Source organism: Schistocerca nitens, chromosome 1 (assembly GCF_023898315.1).
Source record: "Schistocerca nitens isolate TAMUIC-IGC-003100 chromosome 1, iqSchNite1.1, whole genome shotgun sequence".
Lineage (NCBI taxonomy): Eukaryota > Metazoa > Arthropoda > Insecta > Orthoptera > Acrididae > Schistocerca > Schistocerca nitens.
Genome location: NC_064614.1, coordinates 199,688,073 through 199,711,258, shown reverse-complemented (window position 1 = coordinate 199,711,258; position 23,186 = coordinate 199,688,073). Strand labels below are relative to the sequence as shown.

Here is a 23,186-nt window from a genome sequence, read left to right as displayed (position 1 = left end):
CTCGCTGCACTGTACTCTGACATGCACCAACACACCTCTGCGTATGTGGACTGCTGCCAGCGCCACCGTGCGGCGACCGCAGGTCAAATGCACCGCATGGGCATACCCCGAGGTGATTTTAGCCCGCAAACCGCCCACCAAAGCGTTGTTTCACCATGTATCAGCAATATTCTTAATTTATGAGCATGAGTGTACATTCTGTACAAAGGTTGTGCTCTAATGCAGTATAAGTCAAAGAATACAACATTATACGGAGAAGTGAAGAAATACGGGAATATTGTGAGTCAATTTCCATAGTGCAGATAGTTAATAGTAATATTTTCGTTCCCTTAACCACTCTTTACTCCACAAATCACATTCCGTCTTTTTTTCGTAACACAAGCAAAAAGGCTGTCAAGGCCACTGTATCGTCGTCAGAGCTATACATTTTTTCATTAACAAAATGATGCTTGTACAAGCATGCATGAGCCGTGTGGAGGCGCGCGAAGTGTGTGCATGCTTCTGCAAGAATGCTTGCACATTTATGCATGTCAAGAGCAGTTACATGTGTGGCCGCCTTTATGGAGCTTGTAGTGGGAAGGAGTTGACGATGTTTGCTTTAGGTACGAGAGTGATCCCAAAAGTAAGGTCTCTAATTTTTTAAAGTATAAAGAAACATTTATTTACAGTAAATTGTACATAGTTTTGAAGATTGAATATTTTTCTGTTTTTCCACATAATCGCCATTTAGATCGATAAATTTTTGTAAATGCTGTAGCCGTTTTTGTATGGCCATGTCATACCAGCCCACTGTCTTGCTTATCGAAGAAGCGCCGGATCTCATCTTTCACCTCGTCGTTAGATGGTTCAAATCTCTCTACGCAGTAGCCATCTTTCTCCTACTACACTCTTGTATTTAAATTTCCGACTTACCTGAAACCAAGTCAGAGTTCATTAAGCATACCAAAGGATCCCAAATTCCTCAACTCAATCTCAAATGAAGTGCCTTTCATGTCATTAAAATTCTTCAATTTCTATAAGTGATCAAGAACTTCTTTTTAAATTAATATTTCAGCAATCAACTTGAAACTTATAGTAACCAAAATTGTTTGTAAAACAAAACGAAATACACAAATATTAAAAGATGCAGTTTTGAGATCTTAATATTGATATTCACACATTGATTTCAACTACATTTGTAATGTATTCAACGGCACAAATGAGTTTCAGTTTATCCATGATAAAGTGGTTATACATTCTTTGTTGCTAACAAACTCCAGTGTGATTTACAATGTACGTTATCGCTTGTATAATGTTTATTTGCAAATACGTTAAAGACGTGACTTTTTGGCTCACTGTTCCAAGGTTATTACGGACAAGATATTTCACAGTTCAACGTCTGTCTTACGGTAAAACTTGAAGACATGATACAACGCAGTCCAGAATTCTGTCATCTTTAAGCACAGTTATAAAGTATAAAATGACCATCACTAGCTGCCTTCCAATTTAAATACCGCTGAACTATGCATATTGTCGAAATTTTACTCTAACCAACATTTATATTAACATTTCAGAGACCATGCACTTGGAGGAATATTGGGCCTAGGAAACCAGCCGTTTCTGCCGTTACTTAAAGCGTTTCTGGCACGCATGTAATTGATGGATCTTAAAGAGTAGTACATACTAAAAGGGAGCCATGCATCAAGATTTATTTTTCATATTTACTTTAGTTCTTCGATAGGTCTGAAATTTTAAAATAATGGCAGAAAGTATAATAATTCCCCCCCCCCCCCAAAAAAAAAAAATTTTGGCGAGATTTTGAGCAAATTTCTTCCTCTTGAGCTTCCAAAATTACTTGCACACTCAACAAACGTGACGTATTTGTAGCAGAATTACAGAGAACTACGGAACCTATAGAGTACACGCAAAAAATTACGTCAGTAATCATATTGGCTCAGCATTAACGACAGTAGCTCTTACGTTAATTCTAGAAATGGACAAAACAAGGCAGCACCAGTCAAGAGGTGGGTTGCGAGACTTCCATACATTGTTGTTATATGAAATGATTCCAGTTTTAAATAAATAACTATTCCACAAATGAAGATAATAACTGGTATAAAGGTAACAAAAAAAATATTTTTATACAATTGTTTCTACAACTTAAGAAACATCGCATTTTGAAGATAATAATAGAACACCTGTAAACACTTCAGTCATCATAGTTTTACTAGAGCGTAACTAGATTATGGTCGAAAGGGCAGGGGTTGGGGGTGAGGGCGACGATGAAGGGCACAGCCGCCTCGGTCGAATTGAAGCAGCCCCGCGAAAAAATCTTTTGGAAACGAACGAATTACAGAATATACAGTCATCACATACTCCTTCTGCTTTCCAGAAACCCCACCACTTCTTATCCAGACTGATTTCTGATTTCCATACTTGAGTACCGCCTGGGCGACCAGATCGGGGCATATTTTGCTATTTGGATTACTAATGACTGAATTTTGAGCAAATTTTTAAAAGAAATGCAACTATCGCCGTTTGGGCGATATTTATGTTGATCAACACAAGTTGTGAGTGACATAGGCAAATCTTTATGCACTGATTTTAATTTAACCTTCCGATAGATGCGCGTATCTGTGAGATATGCAGCGACAATGTTCGTTTCCTTTCCTTGGAAAGCGGGAGGGAGGGAAATCCCCCCTTTGTTCTAGCCTCCTCTTCAGTCCTTCCCGCTGCCCGCTACGGTTAACAGCAAGCTAGTAATACGTGTTTCGTATCTGAGGAATACGCGCAACCCTCGGTGTAAGTTTGTAACTTTTCATTTTCCATTATTTATTGTTAAATGTTTAATGCTTATTAGTAATTTAAGGGGAGCCGGAGGTGGTCAAATCCAAAAAATTACGATTTTTTTTTGCTACCGAAAATTAATTGGAACATTCCTCTTTAATGTAAACTTTGAATTATTGTTCTACTCGCCCTAGAAGTGGAGTTATTACCATTTTCCCCCACGCCTGCAGAGGAAATGGGCGGCCGCTGAATGCATCTAACACCCTCTCGTGACTTCCTGGCGAACTGCTTGGGATTTTCTCGGCCTGTTACGCATACAGCGCCTTATGTTACGCATACAGCGAGTGTACAATGGTTGGCTACATTGTATTCTGTGACAAATGAAGCGCTAAGATCGTATGGGTGCACGGCTTCGAAGGCTCAAACTAACTTTGGGTTCAAGTAAGCTCAGTGATGGAAAGACAATAGGAGGGAGAGGCAGGCTTACTGATGAGGTGATTGAACGTCTACAGAGATACTATGGGTATGCTATAAGGCAAAATACTAGTAATGTTAGTGACATGTCCAAAAGATTCCTGGTGCAAATGTAATGCAAAGAAGGACTATGATCACAAACATGGTTTGCCAGCAGCTGTGGTAAATGCAATAAAACCAATTTTTCATGACTTAGCATGATTGTTACACAAGTGTCTACACGGAAAGACGCAGAATCCTAATGAGAGCGTAAACAATTTGATTTGGAAAGTGATTCCTAAAAGTGTGTTTGTAAGCATAAAAACACTGTACTTTGGCATTTATGATGCAATAGCAACCTACAACCAAGGGAACAGTGTGAAGTTCTGAAGGCATTAGGATTTACAGCTGGGGTGAACACTGTACGAGCACAAGAAATATTGACAGAGAAAGGATAAGAGGAGCAGAAAGAAGAGAAAGGCATATGAAGTATGATGGAACAACAGGCCAGAAAAGAAGACAGAAGAGGAAGCTTTTGGAGGATGAAGAAGAAGACCCTGACAATCCATCCTATAGTGCAGGAATGTACTGAGAAACTTTAATAGCCATTTCCCGTAAATTAGAATTTTTCGAATATAAGGAACATTTTCTCAAAATCCACTCAAGCTAGAGAGATGAAATTTTTATACAGCACTCCTAGTGGTCAAACTTACATTGTAACACAGCCATTTGGCAATATGTTCAGTAGTTTCATTTCAGTTTAATTATAAAGTAATTATTTGTAAAAAAATTTGGGTCATTAATAAAAAAAAATAATTGGAAGGAAACTAGAAAAGATACTCCAAAATCCCTCTGTCATAACTGCAATACTAAACCACTCTATATGTAAAAAAAATTCAAATTTTTCTATTTGGTAGTTTATTCATAAATGTTCCTCAAACTTAGTGATTTTAACATGGGCAGCATAGGCACCTCCGGCTCCCCTTAAAGTATTGCACATGGAGAATTTACATGCGTCTCGAATCGACAATGAAACTGAACTAAATTGTATGTGTCAGATACGCGCGACCTTCAATGCTTGCATCACGTTATTTATTCAGTTTCGTTTCATATTTATTTCTTAGGCGCTATGGGGGACCAAGAAATGTACAATTTAAACAATCCTTTGGATGTTGAAGCTGCGATAAATGCAATTCTGCGCGATACCGACGATGAGGATGGTCAGGACAACAGTTTTATAAAGGACAGTGACACTGATGATGAAGAAGAGCACTTATCGGAAAGAGATGGAGACTCGGGATTCTGATACGGACCTGAGTGCTCAGTTCAGCTCACAATATGACGAGGATGAGAGACATTTCAAGCTGTTCAAAGGAAAAATAAAAAAATTGTCGAGGTTTGGTCATGGCAAAAAAAAGGCAAGGAACAGGCAAAGACGAGGTAAACAAAATATTTCACTTCATCTGCCCAGAGTAATCGGACCTGCGAAAAACGTGACTAATACTGTAGATTCATGGAAATGCTTCATCTCTTATGCAATGATTCAACGTATTGTAGAAAATACAAACAAATTTATTTTTACAATACAGGGTAACTATTATCGTTCAAGGGACTCTCAACAGACAGACACAAAAGAAATGAAAGCCTTATTCTGGCTGCTTTATCTCATTGGGGCGTACCACGCGAATCGTCTGAATCTCGTCGACTTATGGCGGGTGGATGACCTCCTAATGAACGAACGTGTGCCGGAACATCTTAAAAGGAGACGTGATAAAGTAACTGGACACCTCCGTATAAAAGTTTTAAATGTGTTCGCACACAGAAGGTGAACACCAACAGCGGCAAGGAAGAGGAGAAGAACAGCAACCTCAGGAGCCGATGAAGAAAAGATGCAGGCCATGTTTAGTTGGTAAGAAAACGAGAATCACCCGTTTCAAATGTGAAATATGTAGACAGTTTATTTGTTTACTGCATTCAAGAAATGTTTGCAATGATTGTTTTTCAGCTTTTAAATAATCACCCGTTTCAAATATCAAATATATAGACGTATGATTTGTTTATGTCATTCAAGAAGTGTTTGCATTGATTGTACGTCAACATCTAAATAACTTTAGTATAATGAGAAACCAAAATCTCAAGCATAATCCTGTATAAATTTGACACTCGTACATGGAAAGTAAGTATCAGTACCTCGAGAAGCTGTGGGAAGAAAATGTGTGTTTTGAAACATAACTTTATTTTTAATTAATTTTTTTACCTGGCTTTTGTTTGTATAACCCATGAATAATATCTAATATTACTTTTATGATAAATATTTAATGTTTAAATAGACATGAAATTTATTTACAACAAATGGTATCTGCGAGATACGTGCGACTGCCCTTGTCCGACTAGAAGGAGCGCCTGTCGGAAGGTTAATCTCATTTGTGGCTATGTTTACCACTCCGCTGCCTTGTGTAACACTGAAATATTGCAACTCCAAAGTTATACCAGTCTCCAAATGAAAACTCCAGTGCTAACTTTAAACTGCAGCAGATAGGTAATTAGGCTATTATAGTAGCACATCCATATTTTTACAATAATACTAGTGTACGAATTAAAATTAGTTTTCCTCTTCTTTCATGTTACAAATTTACCTGTAATTACGAACCATCACAATAGCACTTTGAACAAAAGCAATAAATGGCAGCACTTACATTACACTCAGCTGCAAGTAAGAAGTGAACTGATTAACAAAATGAAATAACTGAGCTCAAGTAAGGCTAAGAACGTGAAGCAGCAATGTCGATACATGGAAGAACTTTGTTGTGGTGTGTGCCACCAACACTGGCAGGACATGAGAGACTGATTGTGCGACATCCGGTAGACGACCCATGAGGGAGGTGTGTTGACTGCTCCACCATTTCCACACATTGCTCATAGAGACGACAGCTGCCCGTGCCTGGGCGTTAACCAGTCCCAGCCCTCCATCATGCTGGGGGAGGGTGAGAGTGTACTAAAACACTTTAAATACTTGTCCTGTGGATAGGTGGCAACCAAAGTCTGTCTGAAGCCTACAACCTATCACTGCCAGCAAGGGGTGGGCTTGTGCAACCTGATTGAGTTTTGACGCCACATAGTGGCTCAGGTATTCCAAACGCTGCAGCTGTTTCAAGGCCCGGGTTAGGTTCTGGTGTACCAGCAAGTGTACGATCTGGAGATATTGTCGATAGTTTGCCACAGTCATTCCACTCACATCCTTCATGAAAGTCTCTCCCAAATATCTGTGATCAGTAACTGGTGGGAGAGGGTGACAGCATCCAGCCCGAGACCATGTCCAGTATTCAATGCTGCCAACTTGTTGATGTTCAAAAGACTGCCTGCGACCTGTCCGTGCTGCTTGATCCATTTTATTATGCCGCGGACTATGTCGGTGAACAAACCAGCAGTAGCAGGTCATTGGTGTACACCCTATGCAGAAGGTGATATCCTGCACTTTGACGCCAGATAGCCTGTGGTTGAGAACCTTGAGGAGCCTCATAAAGGTAGGTAGAAAGGGGCAACATTGTCGTAGAGACCACTTAATGGGTACTGGACCAGCGTCTGTCCGTTGCCATGGATCTGAGAGGAAAACCCATATAGTCCATCACCTGGAGGAGAATGTTCTGGTGTGCTCTGTAGGAGGCCCGATCGAAACCGATGGAGATGAGCGTCATTCTCACGCAGTACGCCAAGGTGATTGCTGCTAAGACCCTGCAGTCGCCAGTGGCCATTTGTTCAAAATGGTTCAAATGGCTCTGAGCACTATGGGACTCAACTGCTGAGGTCATTAGTCCCCTAGAACTTAGAACTAGTTAAACCTAACTAACCTAAGGACATCACAAACATCCATGCCCAAGGCAGGATTCGAACCTGCGACCGTAGCGGTCTTGCGGTTCCAGACTGCAGCGCCTTTAACCGCACGGCCACTTCGGCCGGCTGGCCATTTGTATGCTGGCATCTCTTCACTGTGACATCTGTTCTGGGGCAAGGATCATTGGCAGTGTCATATTATTGCATCCTGCCAAAAGCGTGGTGAAGATCTTGTAGTCAGCATTCAACATTGTAAGTGGCCGATAGCCATTGACCAATTGGCCTCCTGCCGGCTTGTGTACTGGTAGGAGAAGTCCTTCAATGAAACTAGGCAGTCCAATGCATTCTGGAGACCTGAGTTTGCAGAACATTATAAGGCAGCGGAGCGTCATGAAGTTTGGAAGGTCTGGTAAAGTCCAATTAGTAATCCATCAGGCCCTACAGATTTTTTGATCGCACCATTGTCCAAGGGAACCGTCATCTCTTCAGCCAAGACTTCCTCTGTCAACGCTGTTACTGTTGCTGTGTTGATAGTGTAAGCTCACCTGGTCGTGACGTTTGGTGGTGCCTAACAGTGCATAAACATTAATTAATGATCCAGAATGAGATTTTCACTCTGCAGCGGAGTGTGCACTGATATAAAACTTCCTGGCAGACTAAAACTGTGTCTCGGTCAGAGACTCAAACTCGAGACCTAAGCCTTTCACGGGCAAGTGCTCTACCATCTGAGCTACCCAAGCACAACTCACGACCTGTCCTCACAGCTTCAGTTCTTCAGTACCTCGTCTCCAACCTTCCAAACTTCACAGAAACTCTTCTGCGAACCTTGCAGAATTAGTACTCCTGGAAGAAAGGATATCCTGTGATGGTGGGCAGAAGCATACATTGCAAGTGTCATAACATCACAACGAATGTGGCCCTTCCAGTGTTGTTCAGACCTCAGTAGGCCTAGGACTGGGTCCCGCCCAGTTTCGATGTCCTCAGCCCACAACACAGGCACAGAAATCTGTTCATGTTCCATAAGGTCCTACTGGTCAATAGGAGGGACTGACCTTCCTGCTGATCACTGTTCACAGCAGAGGACTGGCAGTCAGATGCTGCCTTTACTGCCACGTGTTCCACAAGGGTGTAATCAGTATCAGTGGTGTCAGCCTCATGGTTGGCATCCTGCAGGATCAGTTCTTCTTCTTTCAGCGAGTTAGAGCTGTCGTGTTTCGACCCTGTCGTGTGACGTCACTTTTGGCGTTTAGATGAAAATTGTTTTCATGTGTAGCCTTCTGTGTCAGACAATGGCATTGATTAACGTGTCACTGGCACAATGGCTTCAGTTGGTACGATAAGTGACTCGATTGCTATCCTGCTGTCAGCAGTGTCTATAGTGCTCACTGGTATCGAAGGCATCGTAGAGTGTTCTGCCACTAGCGAAGCTGACTGATAACCCAGGTATCAGTACACGGCAGGTTGTTCCGGTACAGCAACATTGATCTGTTGTGCAACTTCAAAGGGTATACTGTAAAACATGTCAGTTTTCACTATTACGTGTGATCCACCTTGTGTATATAATAACTAAATTTTTGTTATTTTGTTCGTAGATAAATAACTAATAAATCTCATATGTCTCACAACTTGGTGCAAATATTTTAATCTGACACATGTCAGTTTAAATTGATGCTGTCACCTGCAATCGAATCCAGGTCCAATGCATGAGTTATCTTTTGTATTACACCCAAATTAATGTTTCCTTTGGATTTTTATATAAGATAAATTTTCTAAAATGTCGTACTTACTTACTGATTTCATCCCAGATGACTCCATTCATTTCACTTCAGTTACTTTAATTCAGCTCGTATATATTCCTTGTGGCAGGGCAAGTCAGAGTTCTCCACTAAATATGTTCCCCCAGTGGTGCTATTGCCATATATCCTACCTCGTCGGTGAATCTCTTGTTGTATATCATAGGTGGAAACATCAGTGAGACATGGACATTTATGTTCAGCAGAGATAGGCAATATTTAACCTAATTATTAAAATAACGCTGTTACTGAGTAGTACCTAATAAACAAATAATTCCATGCCGGAACCTATTAGACTTTTAATAGGATAGGACTACCAACAGGAAAACAAGTTTTTGCCAGTTATCTAGTTTCTGGATACTCATACAGAGACTATTTTGTTCATAATAAAATGCTTTCTTTGTGCCATCAGATTTTCTATATTTTAAAACAAGATAAATAAACTGTGTATTATTTCAAAAGTAACTGCCATAACTGTTAATACATTTATCCCACTGTGATGGTCAGTGCCTTCATGGAAAAATATTTTGCAGCTGCCTACAGAATTATGATTGTACCAAGGCATGCACCTCTTTATCTGAAGCAAATCAATGGCCATAAATGTCTTTCTTTAAGGCTGTTTTAAGAATGCTGCAGAAGTTTCGCTGGGAGGCCCTTACACATCCTCCATTATAGTTCCGATCTGTTCCAATGTGATACCCATATTTTGGAGGCCTGAAGAAATACAGTTGTGCCCTTTTATTTGCGTCAGTTGAAGAGTTGCCTCCCTGGATACAATAATAGTTTCATAGGCAACCATGAGCTTTTCGTCCTGAAGGCAATGACCATTTTGTCTCACAGTGTGATAATTGTACAGGGTGTTCCATTTAGCTGATGATCACTTGCATGGGGTTGCATTTTCTGGCCACTGGAGCTGCACAGTCTAGTCGAATGGGTCTTGCATCTCCCTGTTAACACTGCACTACATATAATTTAGGCCGGTGTCATTAGAACAGTGAAACAAACATCATGAGTCTAACAGTGAAGTCTCAACAAAGCTTCACGTTTTCCAACAGGATTTGGCAAGGGCTTTGCACACAATTCACAATGTGTTCCATGACAGAGTTATTAACAACAATATCTGGCTCACTCAAAGTCCCAATTTAACCACCTGCAATTTCTGTTTGTTGGGAAAACTAAAGGATAAAGTGTACAAAACAAATCCACATACAGTACAGGAACTCAAGGATAATATCTGCGAGTCAGTTAATTCAGTTTCTCAAAGAGAATTACATTTTGTGATGAACAGTTTCTTGAGTAGATGTCAGAAATGCATGCAAAACCCTGGTAGGCTGTTCCAGCATCTCCATGCATAACATGGATCAATACAAAATTTATTTGCATATATTTTAAATTTGGTACTGCGGTAGAAGATGGGCAAAACAGCATCTGATTCACCAGGCAACAAAGCGCTCACTGCCCATCATCTACTGTGCTGTGCATGTGGTCATCAGATAACTGGAACACCCTGTATTAACAGTTATGGCAATTAGTTTTGAAACAATAAACAATTTACTTACCTTTTTCCATATGTCTCATTTCCATTTGAGTTCCCCTTATAGAGCAAAGTAAAGCATAGCAATTTTACTTTCAATTTTGTGTACACCTATCAAAAAGATTTTGTTTTTAAATATGATTTCTTATCAGTTGAAGGAAGCATTAATACGTTATTTAGAATCTTAACTAAATCTTAAGTGAACCAAAATTAAAATGAGTTCCTCACATCTGCATCTACATAAACAACCACATAGAACCCTTGTAAAATATTGCTTCATTATTATGAAGTATTTCACTAGTTTGAAAGGGGGGCCTACTTCACTGCTATCTGCAACCTACAAACTGATTAACTGGTCCTGGAACCTGCTCCATAGTTGTAACTGGAACATTGGAATTATCACTTTTAATTAAGAGGTTAGACTATCAAGAGTGCTCTGATAGCCCAACAGTTAAGGTACTGCTCACAAAAAGCATGAAATCTGGGTTCGAGTCCTACTGGGGCAAGGTTTTCACTTGCCACCACATTAGTCACTTTATTAATCTGTGCATCAACTGCAATCTCTGCAAGCCTATAGAAGCATGTGCAACATATGCTACTCAAGTATTTTCTACATTACTTCACCAAAAAAGATCAGAACACAGTTCCTACTTTCATATGGATTCGTTAATGACAGATAGTGGAAACAAGAAATGAAATGAAAAGGAACTATGAGTGCTCTATACGAAAAGGGTCACTAAGATTGATGGCACACCAATTAGTCTACATCAGATATGCGGATGGACTGGGGCCTCTTCCAGTAAGTGATAGGTCACCAAAATAATGGAACCTCTCAAGTATAAGAGAAGGGTGCAGGTTACATTAGTCTTCAAGAAGGATCAAAGAATAGACTTGCAGAACTACAGACCCATCTCACTTATGTCACTCTGTTGGAGAGTTATGGAACACACACTGCATTACACAAAAAGTAAGCAATGAGAAGATGTGGTTGGATGTCACTGTAATTGTAGTGTCAGATGTTGGGTGATCACTGTTAAGGACATGGAGGTGCCATGCACTTGTGTGAGACAACATCACCAGAACCTGATAGATTTTGAAAGAGATCTTGTTATTGGTCTCCATTTGTCCGGCTTGTCAAATTGTGAAATTTCCGCATTTGTAAGGCATTTGGATGTGACAGTGGGCAGCTTGAGAGCAGGCTCACTTGTTGGCAAGGTTCAGTTCAAACACATCTGACCATGACAAGGTAGGACTGCCGTATCTTGTACCAAGTACATCATAACCACTTTACATATGTGCCTACCATCTAAGAACAAGTAATGGATTGACTGCAACAGTGTGTCATCTCACACCATTAGTTGGAGACTAACAGCAGCTGGACTAGGGAATTACTGCCCCATATGAGGGCTGCCATTAACACCACAAAACAATCAGCTGCATTTGGAATGGTGCATGACCAAGAATCATAGACTGCTGATGAATGGCATGGCATTGTGTTCATCACATTCCAGTGCCAGTATCTTGGACATCCAGCACATATTACAAGAGTTGTGGGCCAGCTTGCCTCAGGAGAGAAATTTTCAACCAAATCAGGGCATGCATCCAACCTGTGGGGAAGGGCGGGGGGGGAGGGGGGGGGCTTAGGGAGGAGGGGGGGGGGAGAGTGCAACATCAGAATCGGAACCATGTTCATACTGCAAGTTCTTTGTAAATTTGACTTGATTCATCACACACACCATCGACCCATGAAGTTCCATTTTGTTTTCTTGTTAAACAATAAACTGGCAGCCAAGATTGCAGGAATTCTTTTTATTCCATGATTATCGGTTTCAGCGAAACTAAAGCCGCCATCATCGGATCTAGGGAGGACAGAAAACACTATAAAAGTGGGCTTGGATTCCACTTATATAACATGTATACATATAAATTTAGTTGCATACCTTATGCCACCTTACGTGATTGCCACGTACACTACAGAACAGGGTCTTTTACAGCTACATAAGTACATAGTTTACATAAGGTGGCATAACTTTTTGATATTGGTTTTGTTAGATGACTGTGGTTCATTTACATGAGGCTGGCACACATTTATACTTCTTATATTAAGTGGTTCTTAAGACCAAAATCCGTAGTCTCATAAGCAGTGTGTGTATTTTATCAGTATGTTTTTTAATGTAAAACCAGACGGATATGCATTTGTGTGATCCTGCAGTGTTCTTAAATTTGTAGATGACTTTTGGTAGGTTTTATATATGACCAGACAGATGTGCACTTGTGTAACTCGGCAGTCCCAGAAAATGTGCATTTCTTTTCGGTATGTTTTATATGTAACCAGGCAGATGTGCATTTGATATGACTGGAAAAATCTGCACTCATACGCAAGGTGTGTTTTATTGGTATTTTTATTTATGACCAGACAGATATGCACTGTGTAGCCCTGTAATGTTCTTAAAATTTGTATATACTCTCGATAGATTTTATATATCACCAAACTGATGTGCTGTGTATAACCCTGCAGATCCCATAAAATATTTATGTATGTTTGTATCTTATTACGTATAGGACCATTCAGATGTACATTTTGTAATTCTGCAGTTCTCAAGAAGTTCACATTTGCTTTTCGATATGTCATATATGTGACCAGGCAGATGTTCACTTGTGTAGATCTGCAGCTTTCATAAGTTTTGTATATGTTTATGTGATACAGTAATCTCTAGAATTATGTACAAGCCCTAATGACGTAGTGTTACCACACACACAGAGCCTATTATGATGCGAGCTGTGACATTCATTGGCACCTCTTCTGCTAGCGCCATCTCGCGACACAGCCTGTAGTGTAAGAACAGAGCCGGAGTTGCGGTAGTACCAAGCTTACGCTTGTATGTGATGGAGACACTTAACATTTATAATGTCATCTCTCTTGGACGCCTATGTGCTATATATGACAATTTTGTAAGGCCTGCGTGTTATAGGCAACTATTAATATCACCATTGTTTGCCTTGATGTTGTAACCTGTAGGTGTCCTAAGGTATGCAACTAAATTTATATGTATACATGTTATATAAGTAGAATCCAAGCCCACTTTTATAGTGTTCTCTATCCTCCCTAGATCCGATGATGGCAGCTTTAGTTTCGCCGAAACTGGTAATCATGGAATAAAAAGAATTCCTGCGATTTTGGTTACCAGTTTATTGTTTTAAAAGCATCTAGATTGCTCCTACATGAGCACAATGTGCTCCCTACATTTTGTTTTCTCCTCTCCGTCTTGATGCAAGACTTTTTTTGTCATACAGTGTATTTTGTGTCCACAATGAAGGCTTTTTTGGATTCCTAACAGTTCCTCTGTGGGAATCAGCACAAATTAGGAATCAGCATGGATTCTATAAGCACTTATCATATAAAACTTTCTTAAGCTTTTGGTGAAAAGGTAGCAAGGTCTAGTTTTATGTCATGTTTCTTGACTTCCAGTAATGTTGAACAAATCAGAATGTCTAGGAATTGGGACATCCATTTTATTTTCTAGTAGAATACTAATTAAAGAAGAATCTAAGTAGCACACTTGGGCTTTCCATCAACAGGAAGCGATCATGTAAATGTCTGTCTCTAAATGATATGACATTTCACCGTGCAGTGCATCACAATGTTCAGGAAGAAAGAATACAAATGTTGTGATTGAAAACTCAGACTGTTCTAGAAGAACAGACAATTTTAGAGAGACTGGGTAAAAGTCATGAAGGAACCTGTACAACAAATAAAATAACAATAAAAATGAAGTAGCTCATGAAAAAGAGACAGCAAATGAAAATTTAGACGAAGAAAAATTCTACTGAGATGTTCAAACAACAAGTTCAGTAACTTTTGTCCTTCATATAACTGCTAGTTTTGAAAATATACAAATCACTCAACTTCTTAACATATTTTGCATGGCCTTTTTTTAAAATCTACTTAACCAACCGTTACTGGGTCTTGCTGGTGGGGTGGGTCTGTAAGCACTTGAAGGTATTGACCATCCTTATTTTTTCCATGGTTTGTGAGTGTTGTCTGAAGTGTATCTGTTGAGTGTAGGTGGCTGCAATCTGTGTGTGTGTGGGGGGGGGGGGGGGGCGGCAGGGGGCGGTGTCATGATGCTGACAATGATGGAAGAAATTGAGGATGAAGCACAGTGGTGACCTCTCCTCTCCTTACCAGCCTCATGCAGTAAAACCTTAGTAATTCAGTCTAATTGTGGTGAGTTTCAGTTCAAATTATTGAAAGTCTGAATTGAAAATATTTATCTGAAGCTGAAATTAAGAATATAACATAAGTTGTATGTAATGACAATTTTTTTGAAAAGGATAAATTGTTACTCACTGTATAGTGGAGATGCTGAGTCACAGACTGGCTCAACAAAAAGACTGCTAAACAAGTATTCTTTTGGCCAAAAGGCCTTCTTCTGAATTAGGCAAAACACACACACACACACACACACATATTCATGCAAATGCTGCTTACACACACGACTCCTGTGTCTGGCTGCCAAGGCCAGGATCAGCAGCCAGAGACAGTGGTCATGTGTGTGTGAGTTGCATAAGCGTGACTCTGTGTGTGTGTGTGTGTGTGTGTGTGTGTGTGTGTGTGTTGTCTAATTCAGAAGAAGGCCTTTTGGCCAAAAGCTTACTTTTTTAGCAGTCTTTTTGTTAAGCCTGTCTGCCAATCGACATCTTCACCATATGGTGAGTAGTGGTCTATCCTTTTCATAAGGTTGTCGTTATTCCAAACTGGATTTTCCATTGTTTGGTGTATGTAGTGAGTATGCTTTGAGTCTGTTACATGCTCATGGCCAACAACTCACTCACAGGTGAAGCAAATGGGAGGTAGGGAACAAAATTAACATTTCACAATAATGAGCTTGACATGAAGGATATCCACTTAAGCATTCAGCAGTTCACTTTGTGATAAAAAATCAGCCTGAACTATCAAAAATTCCACATTAGTGAAATCTGAATTAAGGAGGGTTTGCTATGCTGGCGATGAACATTTTTCCCACCCTGAGTTTTTGAATCGGCTACCTCCATGTCGAGCACCATCACATCTGCATAAGCTAGTGATGTTGGTTATGGAAGCAAGATACAGAATATGTGGAACAATCACTTAAGGTAGTTGTCAACAAACAGATTCTTATTCTATTTCTCTAAACCTTTGATCAAAGCCATTATAAGGATAATTTTTATTGGCAGTCGCAATGCTTAACAAGGTCTCCCAGACACAACAATCTGCTCTCATACTAGTGATGAATATTTCCTCCATTACCAATAATCAAATTAGCTATCTCTAGGTCCAGTGACACCACATGTACATGTGTTAGCAACAGAAATATAGTCCAGATTCCTAAATATTTTTTTAGTATTTTTGAATTTATTGGACTTTGTGCATTATGTTATTATCTCAATCTAGAAGGCAGCCATTAATTATCAAAAGCAGTTACTTCTCCTTTAAATGATGTAAGTAACTTACATCATTTAAAGGAGAATTGCCCAAAATATCTACAGCTCACCAAACTGACTATGTGCAACTGGAGACATGTTAAATATTGGAGTTGTAGTTTAATTTTAGTGAAACAACTTATGAAGTGTTCCTAAAATGATCTGTTTGAATCTAAATTATTTGCTTTGGTTTCAGTTTGGAGGCTCTGAAGCAATAATTACTGCACTGAGTGATGAATTTCCCCTGATTGGGAACCACAGAGCAATTTTTGTAGCCTGCTTGTTCACTTTATATTTTATTGTTGGACTGGCTTCCTGTTCACAGGTACAATTTAATTATTTTATCTATCCTTTTCTTTGTCTCTATTTCAATTTGTTGCTTAAAACATGATATTCAATACAAACTGTAAGAACAAAGAGTTTGCAAGAAGAATCCACCTCTACACATGTTGTATAAATATCATGGAACTAACACAAAAGCCAACATATTCAACACAAGAATAATAGACTGGTGGTAGTCCACTATGCACAAGTCAGTTGACAGATGTCACTACAGTTTGTAGTGAATGTGTAGAATATTTATTTATTTTCTAGCTTCCTGCCCAGCTCACACAGGTGGTACTAAGTATCTATGGCCAGTCAACTTATCTGATGTAGCACTAACAAATTATAAACACAAACCTTCCTCATGAATCTGTGGAACTATGTAGGCCTATGACTGTTTAATAGAAACCATTATAAAATTAGTATTGTACAACACTTTATTTTTGCACATAACACAATCATGCATGTGTTACCAAACCAAAAACATCGCGATGGAATGGGTGTCAAAGAGGTTCAGTCCGAAGAGGCAACTATCATGTATCAATAGACACCAAACAGCCCCCACCCCCTCACTACCAGCAGTGGAGCATAGAGAAATGACAGTCCGGTGGGGCTGAGGAGGCAACACCAAATTGTCAGACCTGTTGCGTGGAGACTTGACCATTACGGCGGACACCGTGAAATCATGGAGCCATCAAGGAGGAAGAACAGAATGACCCGCTCTAGTAATGGACATAGAGTGTGGTTACGATGGGGTGGGGTTGGTGGAAGGAGTCTTGAGAGAGCATGGGTGAGCGAGGAGGATGAACAGCAGACCATCTTGCAGTTGAAGAGAAGGATCACCAATGGGATATGCTGAGACATCGACAATGAATCTCATTATGCCCGAGTGGGTGGAAGAGGCAATGGTTTTCGAGGCACGGTGGCAGGCACACCCAAGGAGGCAGCGGTCAAGTGGGTTTCCACTTCAAAATGGGTGAATGGCACAGCACAAGACTCACTTTCACTGAGAGGTGAAGCACACAGCACTGCACACGCACCACTTTCACTGAGAGATGAAGCACACGGTGTCAGTTAGTTGGTACTATGGGATGGGGAATCCACACCAGATGAAGGCTCGGAAGAAGCTGATGGAGAGAGAACAGAATCATTCAGGATCCATGCTGGTTTAACACAGTTGACTGACACCATATGGCATTTGCCTTGAAAATAAATGTCAATAGTGTTCACAGCACTAACAATGACCTTGTAGGGGCCTGAATATGGAGGCTGAAGGGTGGGCTGAACAGAATCATCATGAAACATAATGTACTCACAATGTGGTAGGTGTGGCACACAACGTGTAGGAAAACTCGAGGTGTAGAGTGACAACTAGGAGAAGATGGTCACATGTGGACCACCTGTGACCACACAGGCTCGACAAAGGTGGGCAACTCAGTCTAATAAGGAGGAATGCCATCTGCAACGACTTGGATGGAATAACAAGAGGTTACCCATAGACCTCAGCCAAAGAGGCATTTAGGTTGTCTTTGAAAGCAGTACCGATCCCTAAGAGGACCCACAGCAGGGCCTGCAACCAGGAGGCATCATGGCACAGAAGAGCAGTTTTTAGAGTCCTATACCAATGTTCCACCAAGCCATTGCTTTCAGGATGATGTACCATTGTGTGGAATTTGTTAGAGCCACACAAATCACAGTTCAGTGAACAGTAACAACTTGTATTGCCGCCGCCGGTCAGTTGTGACAGAAGGATACCCAAATCATGCGAGCCAGTTACTGATGTAACCTCACGCCACAGAGTCGGCCATAATATCAGGTAGAGGGACTAGTACAACCCGCCTGATTGTGTTATTGATAAGGGATAGTATGTACTGACAACTGCCTGAAGGGGGTAAGGGTCCAACGAGGTCAAGATGAACATCGCGAAATCTGTCCTTAAGGGTATCAAACTGTCCTAGTGACAGATGGGTGTGCCGAACAGTTTTGCTACATTGGCAAGGGAGGCAGGCCTGGGCCCAAGTATGGCACTCCTTGTTAATGCCCCATCATACAAAACACTCCAACCAAATAGTAGCCTTAATGCCAGGGTGTGTAAGGTTATGTAAGGCCAAAAAGACTTGAAAGTTAAGAGATGCAGGAACCAGATGTCTGGGAGTGCCTGTGGATACATCACACAAAATAAGAGATGTTGAGATGGGAAAATGACATGATTGTATGATCAGGGACAAGGAAGGGTCATTGATCATGTCCTGCACCTCTGCATCCAGAGGCTGTTGCCTTGCTAGTTCATTCAGGCCAATGACAGAAGAGATAGCATACATGCACATGACATGTAGGCTCCCATGATATTGTCAGACCCTTTAATGTAATGGATATTGCTTGTATATTGACACACGATATCCATATGGCGGAAGCAGGGAAGGTGTATATCAGGCGAGGAGTTGCAAAGGGCATCAGCCAGTGGTCAGTGGTCTGTAAACACAGTGACTTTTCATCCCTCAATGTCCTCTCAGAAATAATGTATAGCCTTGTAAATGGCCAGGAGCTCCTTGTTGAAGGTGGACCATTTGCTCTGGGAGGCTGAAAGTTTTTTGGAGAAGAAACACAGAAGTCGAGAGAGATCACCAACATGCTGCTGTAAGACAGCTCTGATGGAGGTTTCACTCACATCAGTAGTGATGAATAGGCGAGCATCAGCAGTAAGAAGTGCCAATGTGACTTCTTTTGTAAGAGCCGTCTTGATGTCACGGAAAGAGAGCTACATGCCTTCAGGCCACTGAACCTTATGAGACCCAGAAGTGTCCTTTCCAGCCAAAGCATCAGTTAAAGAGGCTCGAAGAGAGGTGGCGCGGGGAACATGACATTTAAAAAAGTTCATCATCCTGAGAAACCATCTCAGTTCCCAACAGGTTTCAGGGAGAAGGAGGTTATTGATGAAACTGATGTGATAAGATGTTGGGCTGATACACTCGGGTGACACAAAATGTGCAAGAAAGGACATGAGAGCACCAGAGTTGTGATTTTTTTGTGTTTGATTTCCACACCATGGTCAGAAAGTACTTGTAGAACCTGTTGAAGATGACGTTCATGTTGCTCAAGAGAGGGAGAAAAAATGAGGGTGGCATCCAGGTAAGTGAAGCAAAAGGGGAGCAAAAACAATAGATTGCTGTCAAATCTGAGCTGCGTTTTTAACACCATACGGCATGAACCAGTATTCAAACAATCCAATGGTGGTAGCGATTGCTGTTTTCGGAATGTCATCCTCAAATATCAGGATCTGATGGTACTCTTTGGGGCAGTCCATCACGCTGAAAACTTGTGCACCATGAAGGTACTGTAGGAAGTCCTGAATGTGGGGAATAGGGTAACTGCTTAAAGATGTACAAGCCTTTGGTTTGTGGTAGTCCACACACAGGCGGAAAGAACTGTCTTTTCTTGGCACCAGATGAATAGGGGATGACCAGGTGCTATCGAAGGGGCATACAGTACCTGCAGCTAACACTTCCTGTACCGCAGCCTTAGCATGACATAGCTTGGTAGTGTTAAGGCAGCGAGGTCTGCAATGGACTGGGGTTATGCCTGTGATATGCAATTACTGTTAGTAATTGGGCCACTGTGACATGCAAACTCATTAGTCAAAAGAGCAGGCGATGTCGAGAGAGAAGTCTGAGGCAAGGAACACGAAACACAAGAAGCGTTAATGTCACTAACCTGAGAAATGGTGAAGGCGTCGAAGGTGAATGCACAGAAACCTCACTAGAGGGTGCCTTCAAAATAGAAAACTCTTCAATCATCTGGTGAGCTAGCTGCAATTTATCCATCATGTTGATGATCTGTCAGCGAGTGTTGTTGCTGGAGTGAAGAGCAGAAATGTCGCAATGCTGTGACACAATGACGGTGAAAACAGCTGTGAGAGACACAGCTAGGTGCATACATTTGGTAGATGCACAAACCAGTGTCTCAGACAAATAGCCCAGAGAGGCCATGACAGGGAGCAGAAACAGTGGATAGTCTGGCATGATGAGTAGTGCAGTAACACTGCCATATGGGAGTCAAGGAAGAGGCCATGGCAGCGAAAGAAATCTATCCTGAGAGCCAGAACATCCAAATCAGCCACTTGAAAAGTCTAGCTAAGAAGCTAATCAGGCGAGAACTGCAGTTGTAGAGTCACAGTAATGGGAGAGTGTTTAACAGTATGTAGAACCATCAATGGTGGAAGAAGGTCTGTTGGAGCAAATGACTTCAGAATCATGTTCGAATAGGCGCCAGTGTTGACCAGAAAGGAGGCCTGCATAGTGAGATCCTGCACGTAAAGCCTACCAGAAGGCAGGTAATCCAGAGATAATGACTGATTTGAGAGGAGGCGCTGAGGAGAAACAGCGTGGAGTAGGGAACCTAAACTGAGCCACATGGCACATTTGGGTCCCACGCACGTTGAGGACGGCATTCCTTGCTGTGTCAGCAAACATGACGTGGAACCAGCATAGAGGATATCCTGCATGCAGTGCACAGCGGGATTCACATGCATCATCTGTTGTGCTGTGCTGGGTACCAGAAGCGGGAGGTTCTGTGGGAGGGGGAGCCAGCTATGCTCAAGTCTGGCCAACAGGTGGCAATGGTGTTGCCTCATGCAATGTGCGGCACCCTCATCTGCGAGGAGGAGCGGGTGTCGGTGAGGCAGGTGAGCCAATCATGTCAGACAAAGAGAGCTTGGTAGAGTGTAAGAGAAGCCAGTGGTGGATAATGTTGTATACCCTATCTGCAAAGCGGAGGCAAGCATCCAGGGGGGGCAAGCATCTAGGGGGTCGGTTACGTGTGACGACAATTGCAACTGAAGGTCATGTGGTGGGAGCTTGACCATCCAGAAAGTCCACAGGGTGGAATCAGGCTGCACATCCGAATTGACAAGGGCATTCAGCTGCCTCCAAAGTTTCAAAGGAGTTTTATCTCCTAATGCTTCCTCATAACTGACATAGGGCAAGGCATCTTGAGGAGAGTGAGAGACACACTTCATGATAATTGACTTGCTGTTTCTGTACTTTTGGAAAGAAGATGGGGAGAGTATAGGTCACTGATTAGGTCAGTATATTCATGGAGATGCGAGATAAGACACATGAATTTTCTGTCATCACTGTGCACATCTTTTATGTTGAGGGTGTTATCTAATAGCATGAACCAAGTCTTCAGGCAATCAAAGGAAGTGGCCAACTTGGGCCGATATCACCACCAGAGCACCGAGGGTTGAATGGATGGGTGGCGGGGTAGTTAGCTGGTGCAGTGGAAAGTTGTCACTGATCTGTGTGCTGTCCTCAAAGGAATCACGTGGGAGAACTGACATGGTGAGCACAAGCAGACCTAAAACAAAAGTAGGTGCAGTAGCGACCAGCACAGCAGACGAGCCGTAGCCTGAGGTCTGTGCGGAATCCATAAAAATGGGGTGCAAAAATCCCAACATGGCAGGTGTGCATGGATGAGAAGCTGGCAGATGCATGTAAAAGTGGGCAATGCGTCGATTGACATAGGCGCGAGAGACAGTGGTGCAGAAAGTGGTACGTCGCCCAAGGTCTCTGTGGTGGCCAGCAGAGTGCAGCATAAAACAATGTAGTGGTAGGAACAGATTTTGGCAAAGTTTCAATTCTGTCAGCGTATAACAAACCAGTGCAGAAGGCATGGGTAGGCTGGTAGGCAAGCTAATGGTAGTAATACTGGCACTGGGAAATGAGTAAGCATCACATGAACCAACCGTCACAGCTGTGGAACCCTCTTGCTTAACTGGTGGAGAATTGGGATATGGCCAAATCGATGCGTTGTATGGTCCAGTCGACATAGTGTCACATTGCGGCAGTGTGACTTGGCCTTCGTGCCACAGAGCCATGTACACAGACAGCTTGCCACAGAGCCATGTACACAGACAGCTTATAGGCACCATTTGTGGGTCCAGAAGCATGAGTAGATCAGGTGTGACTGAAAATTCTACTGCAAGCAACAAACACAAAACTTGCAAAATACCCAGTACACACAAATGGGAATAAACAAAGCCTCTATTAGAATCCATTGTCTACAATGATTATGTGAACATAACTGTGTAGATTGGTGAAGAAAATTTGAGAACCACATGTAGTTGGGGTCACCAATGTGTAACTATGTATGAATATTTAATAGTAACCAATATACAAATAATAGTATAAGACAATTTAGTTTTTCGCTTAAAACACAATATAATACGATTATGCACATGTCATCAAACCAAAAACATCACAATGGAAAGAGCATTAAACAGTCCCAGTCCAAAGAGGCAACTATCATGTATTGATATTCACCACAAATCAATCTGTCTATTAGTAAAACCCATATCAAAATCCCTATAGTAATTCCTGTGATTAGCCTTCATGCACAGACAGAAAAATGTGGCAGGGGTCTATAATTTATAATATTTGTAGATTCTAGTCAAGCTTCATTGCTCTCTGGAATTGCAGCAGCTGTTTACTGCTTTTCCCACTAGGTGCCGCCTCAACCAGTGACCAGCTCGCAGCTCCCACCACTGCAATAAATGTCACTCCAGATGGCAACTAAATATGGAACAGACAACAATACATTTATTATATGCACATCATTACCATTTTTATAAATTATATACACAAACCTTGCCCGTGGATCAGTCTACCCATTAGTGAAAACCACTTCAAAATCACTACAGAAGTTCATGAGATTAGCTTTCACACACAGGCAGAAAACTCAATGGGGGACTTTAATTTATGATACATATAGATTTAATTACATTTCCTTCATTAAACTCCAATACAATTACTCTACAAACATCATACATTTGGCTCTTAGTGGTACAGGTAGTAATTACAACAATCAATAATACCCATCATAATTCAGTACAGTCTTTACACACATTACTGTTGCAATGATCATTAGTGTACCACATGCCATAAATCCTAATTTTTATGAAACTGTTTCACTTATTTATAAAACACTTGAAACATCACATGTATGGCTTGTATACATCTTACGTG

General features: G+C 41.3%; 1 protein-coding gene across 1 annotated transcript in view; it reads left to right on the top strand.

Annotated features, from left to right (window-relative positions):
- The window catches only part of LOC126235080 (sodium-dependent dopamine transporter), a 644,375-nt gene that overhangs the window by 539,922 nt on the left and 81,267 nt on the right, over window positions 1-23,186 (top strand). Inside the window, exon 10 of the mRNA XM_049943817.1 lies at window positions 16,037-16,165. Coding sequence (XP_049799774.1) covers window positions 16,037-16,165 — 129 coding nt within the window. The remainder of the gene's footprint in view (window positions 1-16,036; window positions 16,166-23,186) is intronic.